General features: G+C 41.6%; 1 protein-coding gene across 1 annotated transcript in view; it reads right to left on the bottom strand.

Moving 5' to 3' along the window:
* The window catches only part of WWC2 (WW and C2 domain containing 2), a 1,026,812-nt gene that overhangs the window by 403,715 nt on the left and 610,862 nt on the right, over nt 1-12,235 (bottom strand). The window contains exon 7 of the mRNA XM_078677991.1: nt 9,022-9,168. Coding sequence (XP_078534117.1) covers nt 9,022-9,168 — 147 coding nt within the window. The remainder of the gene's footprint in view (nt 1-9,021; nt 9,169-12,235) is intronic.

Raw genomic sequence — 12,235 nt, 5'->3', positions numbered from 1 at the left:
TAAAGAAGGTTCCCCTGCACCGACTTCTGATGAGAGGAACAACTGCCTCGAAACGCGTAAGGTCAAAGGACTTCAAAACGGGATGGAAAACTGCAATGTCCAAATAAATGTTTTGAAAACAACCTGCGAGTGGTGTGCGGCCTCAAATCCGAGAACCCTTGTAGCAATACAAATCACGGCGGCTCCGGCCGTGGAGGGATCACACTGCCTGGGAAATATCAACGGGACCACCAGAGAGGAAATGTGCTTCAAAACGGGATGGAAAACTGCAATGATCAAACAAGGAGGAGAACCTGCCCTGTAGATTCAAAGGGAGGCCTACAGAATGTCCAACCACTTATTATTACACTCTGAACCCTAATGGATGTCTCAAAATTGGATAGGCATATATATAATGAGAAACATTTTTATTAGAATTTCATTTTATTTCTTTTTCATTTATATTTTAGCACAAAAAGCAATACATATTTTAAGACAATTATAAATATAAGTGGATAAAATTCATCGCCCATACTCCCATAGGGACTTTCGACCTACACACAACAACAGCAATCATTCATACATCATACAACACTCCACACAATGGTCACAGATGCATACGATGGGTAGGGACTGATGACATATAGTCCCAGATGGTTCAGTAAGTTCCTAGGGTGGAACAAACTGCAATGCCCAAATAAATGTTTTGAAAACAACCTGCGAGTGGTGTGCGGCCTCAAATCCGAGTACCCTTGTAGCAATATATATATATATATATATATATATATATGCACTGAAAAAAACAAAGGTTACAGGGACACTATGGTTAGGCTAACATTCACTTGTACAAAACAAGTGAAATTCAGCAGTTATTGTTAGTTATTGTTAGCTGAGCTAACTATAACTCATGCCCCCTTCAATGCACTGCTTATGAATTCACGTATTACATCACTCATGACATGGTCAGTGACATCCATGACATCTCAAATTACATCACTAATTACCTCATCAACTCTTGGAGAGTTTTTAAAATGTTTATGAGTGTTAATTATATATATATATATACCTAGGTGTATTGGTGAATCAGTGGGTATATGAGTGCCAATGATTCAGTGGGTGCATGACTGACTGTATAAGTGAGTGCTTAGGTGTCTCTTTGAATGTATGGGTGAGTGACTGGTTGTGTGAATATCTGTATCAGTCTGTCAGTTGGTGTCTAAGTGGCTGCATGGGTGTGTGAGTGAGTATGTGAGTGGCTGTATTGGTGAGTGATTGATTGAGTACCTGTATGGTTGTCTGAGTGTCTGTGTGGATGGGTGTGTGGCTGCCTGTATGCATGAGTGAGTAGATGAGTCAGTGGCTGCATGGGTTAGTGAGTGCACGTGTGAGGGCTTGTATGGGTAAATCTGTGGATGGCTGTGTGGGTGAGTAAGTGGATGTGTCAGTGGTATATGGGTGAGTAACTAGGTATGTGAATGGCAATGTAGGTGAGTGATGGGGTACATGAGTGACTATGGGTGAGTGAATGAATGTGAGAGTTGCTGTATGGGTGTGTGTGTGCTTGTGTCAGTGACTGTATAGGTGAGTGAATATGTGTTAGTATCTGTATGAGTGAGTGTGTATGTGTGTATCTGAATTGGTGAGTAAGTGGCTCTGTGTGAGGTGTGTGAATGACAACATGGGTATATGAGTGGATATGTAATGTATTAGTGACTGCGTGGGTGTATAAGTACCTTTATGGGTGAATGAGTAGATGTGTGTGTAGATCTATGGATCAGTGAGTGGGTATGTAAGTGCTGGTTTGAGTCTGTGAAGGGGTTTATGAATGGTTGTGTGGGAGTGGGTGAATGAAAAGGTCCTATGGGGTGTGAGTGGGTATGTCTGTGATTCTGTGGATGATGTCATCAGTGATGTCATTTGAGATGTCATCAGTGATGTCACTGACATGTCATCAGTGATGTAATATATGAGGTCATAAGCAGTGCATTGCAGGGAGAGTGAGTTAAAGTTAGCTCAGCTAACTAAAACTGCTGAAATTCACTGGTTTTGTACGAGTTAAATCTGAGCCTAACTATAACGTTCCTATAACCTTTTGTTTTTTCAGTGAATTTCTATTTTTTTTTAAGTAGTAGTCACGTTTGCAGAGTGGTGGAGAAAGGAGGCTGGGCCTCCAACCAGCACTCAGGAATAGTGCTGTGTAGGACTTACAGGAGGTACCAGGAGGGCTTATTGGCCCCCAAGGTCCCTAAGGAGGAAAGTGGACTTTGTCCCCCAACCAGTAGTGTGCCAGGAGGTGTGTTTGCAGAGTGGTGGAGAAAGAGGGCATAACCTCTAAAGACCTTTTAGCCATCCTACTGTGAGGAACTTATTGGAGGTAACAGGTGGGGTAGATGGCCCTCAAGGATGTCCTTTGTCCCACAGCGTTGTACTTGCTGGCAGTAAAGTGAATGAGAAAGCAGACTGTGTGGAATAGCAATGCCCCAATAATAGACACACAGCTGCACTGATATAAGGGGATCATCCCTCTAACTGCACACAGAAGACACACATAGGGTAGCTGACAAACACAATCTCGAACACAGATGGACAGATGACTATGAGAAACCCTGGGAAATTATCCTGGGTGGCTCACCATCACCTGCTCCAAGTCTGTGTGGGGCCTTGAGCAGCCACTAACCAGAGTGCCTGGAGACAACGAGGAATGTTTACACCTGAACATTGCACTATCCATAGCTGGGATCATAATACCATGTGTGAGATGCTGTTACCTGATTAGGAAGTAAAATAGATAGTTCCCACAACAAGTCGAAAGAAAGGCGTTTCTAGGAAAGGCTGGCAACACTGCCGATAAAACAAACTACTCAGAATTCACAGGGGAGTCAAGTAAAAGGAAATAAGGAAATGTAGGCCAGAGTCAGAAGAACACCTGCCAGCAGAAGATGTGGAAACAAGTTTGCTGAAAAAGTTATTTTCTGGAATTAAAAAGCACGGAAAATCGTCTACCTAAAAGACACAGTCCTAAAGGATGACCTGCTTCTTAGGTCATACTCAAATGATTGGGAAGACACTTTTGAGAAAGACCTTGCAGTAAGTCAGCAACACCATAGTGGACGAGACACAACATGCAATAAGTACATGATTATCAATATCTATGGATAAAGGCAAGCTAAAGAAACCTAATAAATGTGGGTTCAAAAGATACATAGAGACGGTGAGAATGACAAAGGTGACTACAATATCCATCAAAAGAGGGCCACCTATGTAATGAGAAGGGAAACGATGGCCCAAAACAACACATTTGATAGTTAATGATCTTGTAATAAAGCAAGATTTCAAAAATTCCTACTGAGACACTCAGTGCAAGGCATAACACAAAGGCACCATCAACAATCTACCACTAATTCACCGGAAAAAAGCATGGAAAACACTTTTTCAGCAGCATAGATCACACAAACAAGAAGTTATCCTAACTGAAAGAGATACATGAACTGAGGAGCGAGCCATCCCAAGCACAGTACACCACTGGTGACTTCTGCATAAACTCTGCACACATACATCTTGAGGAAGAAGACCCTCGCACCATACTGAGTGAATCTGCCAACAAACTCGTCACAAGAAACACAGACCAACTGGGTAGAAAAAAATCTATCAAAAAAAGTGGCACATATAGCATTTCTCTCTGTCAATGGCCTAATTATAGGCCATAGTAAACAACAAACTCAACAAGGCCAATGGGAACACAAATGGAAAGTATTATCTCCAACCCTAAAAAAGGGCCACACCACAAACCCTTTACTGATGAACCAACTATTTCACCACAGTTGGCCAAGAAGCTAACTAGCTTCATCACAGCAGATTGGACCATCTACATTCAACCGAGTCAAGCAAAGGCATTGTGCACTTCAAAAACATTACAAGAAAAATCACCATTCTCTAAATCATATTCCTGAGTATTTGGCAACAAACCACATGGAAACCCTACACAAACAGGTAAACACAACAACTAAGGAGAAAGCCAGAGAGTCCCTGCTTTTCAGCAACTAAAAAAAGACAAACTCTAATGAGCAATCTGGCTCCTCTAAACCCTTCTTCTGACAACCCAAAAGTATGATGAAATACATGCAACCTTCAGTTTAGTTATGTTTGAATTTCTGTTTTTTACTTGACCCAGACTCAAACCACCAAGTCCTTGAGAGTAAATCTGATCAGTAGCCACTAGGTTCATAAATATTATTATGCATGTATTTAAATCCAAATACTGAAAACAAATACCAAATATTAGGTCCCACAAAATCCAGGTCCACATATTTGCCTTATTCAAGCCAGAGTGCTTTAGAGTGAGTTAACCAAGCTAGATTGAACGATTATAAGAACACAGGGAGACCAGGAGTTATGGAGGGATGAACTACTGTATGCAGATTATACACCTTGCACAAAGATCCAAGTATCCTTCGTTCAACTTATTTGAGTTACCCAAATAAATCCGTCATCCATTATCGCAGCAGCTATTTTCATATACAAAGATACTCCTTATTGGATTACTGATTGATTGGTTTTAATAGCTATCGAGCGCAGTACTACCCCCAAAATGCCCTGGTGCCGAAGTCTATAAAGGCCCTTACTACAAATTATGGCTCAGGGGATTCTACCGATAGGAGGCTTCAACCTACGAGTAGCGTTCCAGAGATAAAAAGGCAGCAGAAATTACAGAGAATATGCAAGCCAAAAGCATCAACTAATTTCTGGTTGATGCCTCAGGAAATTGCTACAAAACCAAAAGTAAGCTGACTGCCCTCAGTAGTCCCTCTCATTTTCCTTGTACTAGAAACCCCGGTCTGTTACTGGAGAGAAATGAAACTCTGTTAGGGTCTACAGATGTCAAGACCCACCACCACGTCCCCAGAGGCCTTACCTTAAACATGCTCACTACACCAGATTGCTGGTTCATTAAGGCCACATGGCGGCCTCGATAGTAGGTAGAACTAGCGTCTAGCTTCTTCATACAGCATGCACACAGCATCAATATGGTGTCTAGCTACATGCTGTCATGCTTTTCAGAATGCTGATCTACAGTGGGAACCTCAAACAAAATGACTATAAGTGCTTTTCAATTACTTTGATTTACAAGGGAAATAAAAGTAACTAGTTCCTCTCCCTACAGCAAGCTGGAAAGGACACAATTCTGTTTTTAGAGGTGACCGAGTTTCCCATTCCAAGGATATCTGCAGTGATGCACTCAAGTTATCTCCTTAACATTCATGCCATGCAGTCCTTCTCAACTGAAAGACTCACTGATACTGGTTATGGCTCCCATCTGCCTGATACTACTTTGCTCTATACTGGAAAATAAACACCAGGTTTGATTTACCATGCAAAACCACCAGCCTTCTTCTGGTGGAGTACTCTGAATGTTGAATTTTAAGAGTTGCACTAGGTCCGTTGTTGACTATATTGCACAACAGGTCTTTTACCTATTTACCCTGCTACATTTTATCTCTTCGGCTCCCTCTGAGCCATTCTCTCTTTGGACCATCCAGCCTCTTCCACTTTCCTCCTGTGTTTTCTTACTGGGCAATTCAGTGCCTCTCAAGTAAAACCCACTTATCCTCAGTTCTTTAAGGTATCCACAGTACTTCCATTACTGAACAAACATGTATTACTCTTCCCTCATTCCAACTACTGGACTGTCTCACAGCAACAATTCTTCTCTGAGATTCCCAGATTCTCAATTGTCAATAAGTTCAGTACCTACTTTTAAACAATGTGCTGCTTGATTCCAACCAATCCAACTTTCAGGACTTCACTCAAGTGATTTAGCTCTCTCACACCTCACTAACTTCACCCCCTTTCAGCTCACAACAACAATCAACCCACCATACTAGTACTACTTGGCTAGTAATGCCAACCACTCGATCCTCAAAAATCTCTCAGGCCTGTTGGCAAGGCCAGTAAATGGTTTTGGCCTTGCAACAATTTATTCCATATCTAAAGGATCTCATCTCACTCCTCAAACATACTCTCTCAGTGCGTGTCCTCCAAGACATAGTCCAGATTGCACAGATTTTTGTCACTCGACAGTAAATGACTCTGAACCGTATCTTTAGGCCAGGGCCGAACTGGTAGTAGCGGGCATCGGGCATTTCCCCAGGAGGCTGGAAGGGTGGGGCCCGATTTTGCAGCAGTGTGGTCCGTTTTTGTTTCTGGGGGCCTTGCGCTCTTGCATGTCTGTTAAGTGGTCCCTAGCTTCCTAGCTACGTTTTAGCTATAGAAGTACCATTAAATATATGCCTACACACTCAGATGCTGCACAATTCTTCTTTCGTTGTGATTAGATTCTCTTTCAGCTTTCCTTACCTTCTCGAGAATGATGATACCCAAGTCTTCCTTTCCTTCTTTCACTATCATCTCCTGTTCACTTTCAGATCTCCTCCTGCTTTAATACTATGAAGCAACGGATGGATTTACACTTCTCCTGCATGCTCACACCCCTTTCCCTGCATAATACTCTACACTGATTGGCGCTGCCTTTTAAATGCCGACAACAAGATTTCCACTATTTCTTACAGCCGTGGAGATCACCAGGTTGAAAAAGACCAGGAGTAATTGAAAGGAAATACATTTGGACAAGAACATACGCTAGTTCAACTATTTGTGAAAATGTGAACATTTTGCTCAATTTTGGCCCGACAGAAACAGGCAGTTGAGGTGGGTAGGTCAATAAAATATCAAATGAACTGAAACTAGCTCTAATAACTGGGTTCTGAGTCATTAGCAATCTAATAGGCACGCTGCTGAAGCAAAGGGAAAAAAATCAGGTGATTTTTTAAATCCATTCCTCAGGCAGATTAGTTGCAAGCATGACCTGTGCTTGACTTGTGCTCCTATCCACAAAATGCTTTGAACACGTATAAAAAGACATCGGCAGGAATGAATACAAAAAGAAAATGTGTAACCGAGTAAGCTGCCCATTTGATCAAACTAGATACAGTTGTGGCGCAATGAGGTCAGGATTTCCGTTCCTAGGAAAAAGGTAATGAGGAGTTTAGTGCTAGAAGTCAAACAGTTCTTCACTTGGGTGATGCACAAGCCGAACCCAATTCTAAATGCAACACAATTGTCAAGAAACAAGTTGCGCTTCAAGATGAACTCTAAGTATGTTATTTTTTTTTTTTTAAGTAATTGATGTAGAAATGAGTTTTCTGCAGATAGCTATATAGGTGGACAGGAACATTTCAGGAGGGCCTCTATTAAGTATGTTTTCGGTATATGTGCCGCACGAACCTAGGCAAAATGAAGCAGTGCGGTCTACACAATTAAAGGACAAATACCGTCAATGAGTGATTAGAGGCGAGGCTGGGCTCTGAAAGAGTAGGAGCACTGTGACTTTTTGTGATGTAAGATTGTTTTTACACTGCATCTTCAGCCCTTTGCTAAACTAGAATACCGTTGTGGCGATGCTAATCGATGTACAGGTGTGGTTCCAGATCCTGGGTGCATGAACAGGCATGACCCAGAAGTGAAAATGCTGCTTTGGAGCAGACCCAGGAAACATGCATTAGACTTGGTCAACGCAGTATCGTCAAACTCGGTAGGATAAAAAAAGGTGTTGTAATTGTGTAGGTATAAAATAACTTTTTGAAATACATCAAAAGCTGATGAAACACTCGCAGAGCAAGCAAGAAGCCTCCTAACCTGCCAAACTGGGCACGTGATCTCACTACTAAATTCCATTCTAAATGATTTGCCATTACAACATATAGATCTTTACTTGTGTGGAAGAGAAGACAGGCACAAACACCTAATCTTGTATTCAGCTACTCTGATGATCTAGGAATAAAAAAAAGTGCTTAATTGCTCAGTAATGAATATTGCAATGTAGTACTTCGTATCAAATTGTATGGCTACATCCTCAATTCCTCTCTTTCATAACATAACTATCACAACATAGGCAGACAAGCCAGGCCCTCTGACCAACACCTCATAAACAGTCAAATCCATACAGCACATGGTCTTTGGCAGTGCAAACATGGGGGAGGCCACTGGGCGTGTCCTGTATCCAACCCGCAATGAGCAGTCAATCCCTCTGCACACTCAGCCTTAGGCCATTTTTGGCGTAGTGTTTGCCATAGGCCAGGCCCACGCGTCCAAACCCCACTGGTGCCCAACCTCCCCACTCCACTGCATGCAAGCCATGTGTTCCAGGGGGTTGGGCGTAGGGCTGGTGCCAAAACTCCTATGGACACACATAGCTGAATATAAAGGGTGTCATTTTAAGTAAGGTAGAGCTACTGAATTTGTCAAAGGTTCAGAACAACAAAATATACAAAGTGGGTCTATACGCTCCGTGAAGGAGTCATAAAAACATATATAAACAACATGTATTGTTTTTTTTACCAATGATTATGGTAAAGGTATACACAATATACAGTACAACTTTCCATAAAATACAATTCATCATTTTGTGCAACATTAAAAGAATACGTTTAAAAATACATATTTCATCCATAGTTTTTCAATCTTAAAATACTTAAGGTAATATGCATCTTTTACACAAGCCATACAGTAAATATCTTGGCACTGCAAAAAAGGTTTATTAAATAAAACAAGTCTTTATTTAACATTTGTCAGCTACAAAGAGCAGCCATAGAACCAAACACAATGTGGCTCTGCACTCCAGCTGAAGAGCATAGAGTTCCAGCCAGGATTGCTTTAAAAAATATAGCACGTTGTCCTGGTGTCATGGATTTAGTAACTCAAGAGACTTACTATGTTTTTAAGTTGCAGAGGGGCTGCTGCACTCCCTGCAACGCCCCAAATATTAAAAAAAATAAAAACAAATACTGGTATTTTATATTTGTGTGTGTGTGTGTGTGACACACATACACACGTGTACATTATAGAGGATATTCTTTCATAATTAGGTTTTCCCAGTTGGGCCAACAAGCGGCAGCCTCTTGCTTCGCACATTGCTCTGTGTAGGGTACATATCTTCTGACTTCTCCGATGTTTACCGTATGAGTACAAATAAAATGTGGTACTTACATCTCCAGAAATGTCTGTCTGAGACCCTGCATCTAAAGTTTGCCTGGACAGCGACAGGTGTGAATTCACCAGATTAGATCTCAAATCAGGCTCAGAATTTCCCATCCCCTGGTCTAGGTGAAAGCGTTCTTTCAGTTTTGCAAGACTCTGCAAAAGGAAACATGAAAGATTTAGCTGTAAACATTTTCCTGCATTTATTTATTAACTAGAATATATATCCATTCCTGAACTTTTAATGGAAAGCAATTCTGCCATAAAACAATGTGTACACTATCAGGACACAACCAGGTGAAGGTATACAATACGCATTACAAATACAACCAAAGTGACTCAAGAAAGAACTTGCTAAAGGTATCACTCTAATCAAGGATACAAATAAAAAAAACAGGAACAAATGTAGAGACAATTGTTGCAAAGTCCACTTTCTGAGCAAAAGAAGAGAAGGTGGGAGTATGTGGAGGTTATGTGGTGAGTTCAAACGAGCTTCAGAACAGGTATGAGCAAGATACAGACACATTCTATGCAACATTTTGTAAGGTACAAGTGCAACTGAAATCAGGGTACATAAACCTAGAACACTCGTTCATATTAAAATAAATAGTTGTATCTCCCAAAACTCTGGCAAGAAAATGTGAAACTGAGTAAACTGCAATAATTCCCCAATGAGCCACCAAATGGGGAGAACTCAGCCCCTAGAATCTAACCTGGGATGTTTACTCCTGTGAAGTGAGCAATATGGCCTGTCTCAGGTGGAAACAATATACTCAATGTGTAGCCGTGCCTGGACCACTCGATGTTAGTACCTGGGGGGATGATGCTGCTGCCAAGATACAACATATGTCTACCACCCGTTGACATCTATTAGCACCACAAACATTTGCAGGTGAGGTGCCCGATACAGAACTTAGTTGAGCTTGAATCGTAGTAGGGAGATGATAATTGACAGCATATTTGATGGATAAGAGAAATCTTCAAACCTCTGTTTCATATTTAATTCATGTAAACTTGAGAGACGTGCAGTCAGGTAACACAAATATCCCAGTCTACATTGGCCTACAAGGGAAGCCTACTATGCATGAGACAAATGTCTACAACACAAGCAGTTCTAATACTGCTGTTGGAGCTGATCTCCTGAAGGTAGAACAGCTCAGGGAAGGCTTGAGGAGCAGGGCGAGTCTTGGAACTATTGGCTAGTTAAGGGTTGGATCTGTCAAATATCATTACACTGACTGAATCTTATGTTTGGCCTTGTCTTCTGTAGTAGGTGACCAAGACCAACTCTGTCTTTAGGGTGTTCAGCTTCAAGTAGGCCATTGATACCCAGATCTGAATGATAAAGAGGCAGTCCTTTAGTAATCAATACATCAACCAGATAAAAGAGACCTGAATGACAAAGAGGCAGTTGTTTAGCGATCAATGCATCTACCAGATGAAACTTTCAAGTAATGTGGTGTGCCATCTTTATGTTGTTGAATGCCAGTATACCCAAAGATTCCAATTGGAGTCTGAAGTTAATAAATGATAGGATTCGGTCTTGGGATGTCCCACGGCTCATTGGAACACACTTTGGATGAGTTGGTATTTTTTCTGGAAGTAAGAGGTGAATGTTTTTAAAAAGTGGTGCTAAAGCTCCCTTTTTAAATGAGGGCGTTCAGCAGAATCAGTTGGCCACAGTAGCAAACAATGCAGAGGATCAGATGAAAATAAGCAGTAAGGAATCACCACTGTGGGCAAGGAGGAGGGTGTACTTCTTTACATGACACAGGGTCATCGCTGCCGGACAGCTAACCTTGGGTTTCTCTAGAAGAAAAAGACTTTCTCTCAGTGAACAGAGCCAAAACTATATTTCTGGTACCAAAAGGAGCTTAGCCAGATTGACTGCCTTGTCACTGGATTGTTATCTAGAAGACCTCAACAACCTGCTTACCAGGTTTTCTATGTATCCATGCTCTAGCTCATTCTCAAAGCTACCACAGTGGACAAAGGCAACAACCTGAAGTGATTATTGCTCTGGAAAATCTTCCCACTGCTTCGAACTGGTGACCAGGTGGGAAGATCATAATACCTGATAATACCATTTTTATGCTAGACTAATGCAACATCATTTACACCAAGACTATTAGGTCACCTAAGGGCAAATACACAGAGTTCAAATATAGCAAGCCTCCAGCAGCAGAACGAAGAGACAGGAGTCTTGGGAAGCCAACGGCTGAGATCAGGAGTGGGTTTTAAGATGTGGGTCACAGCTATACATCTATCCAGACTTCTGACTTTCTGAAAAAGTTCCTAATGGGCTGTTGAAGAGCTGCATTATTTATTTATTTATTTTATTTAAATGTTTTATATAGCGCAAACTTGACCCATGAGGTTATCAGAGTGCTTTACACGGTTACACGGTAAACAAAGCAAAACAGTATCAAGTACAGAAATATACAAAGTTTGGGGCGGGGTAGGGTAGCTGAAGAGCTTAGAGATAAAGAGGGACAAATGAATGGTTATGGTTATAATAGGATCAGTAAAAACAGAACAGAAGCCCCACATTTACTTATCGGGGTGAAATTGGTAATCTGAGGAGGAAGTAATAGTTTTGTATTTGACAGGCACACTGTCGTAGATGCTAGCATGCCATTAGCCTATGAATTTACCCATGAGGAAAGTTTTGGTCTCCTTCTTGAAACGTGATAGAGAAGGGATTTTTCGGATGTCAGGTGGGAGAGAGTTCCAAATTCTTTGTGCAGCTTCGGAAAATGCCCTATTGTAAGTTCTTTTTTTTCTGAAAGCGGGCAGGTTGGAGCAGGCGGTTTCTAGCAGACTGAGAGTTCCTACTTCCTGCAGATATCACAGGTTTTTGTGCTAGATAGGCAGGGGAGTTTGTGTATAGGGCCTTGTGTGTAATGCATGCCAGTTTCAGCTGTATTCTGGCCTCCATAGGGAGCCAGTTTAGTGCTTTCATATGTGGAGAAATGTCAAATTTCCTAGTGCCTTTGAGTAGTCTCGCGGCCACGTTGAGGCAGGCTTTTGAGGAGCAAGAGAGATCTTGGGTAAACCATTGAAGGTGGAACATCCATATTCCAGTCTCGAGATGACTAGTGCTTGAACTGCCATTTTTAAGTCTGGAGCATCAATGAAGGGTTTCAGTTTCCACAGGTAGCTCAGGTGGAATCTGGCTGATTTAGCCACTGAGTTAATGTGACTGTTAGAACCGGGAGTCTCT

This window comes from Lissotriton helveticus, chromosome 2_2 (assembly GCF_964261635.1).
Source record: "Lissotriton helveticus chromosome 2_2, aLisHel1.1, whole genome shotgun sequence".
NCBI lineage: Eukaryota > Metazoa > Chordata > Amphibia > Caudata > Salamandridae > Lissotriton > Lissotriton helveticus.
The sequence above is the reverse complement of the archived record's forward strand: the minus strand, read 5'-3'. Positions and strand labels throughout refer to the sequence as shown.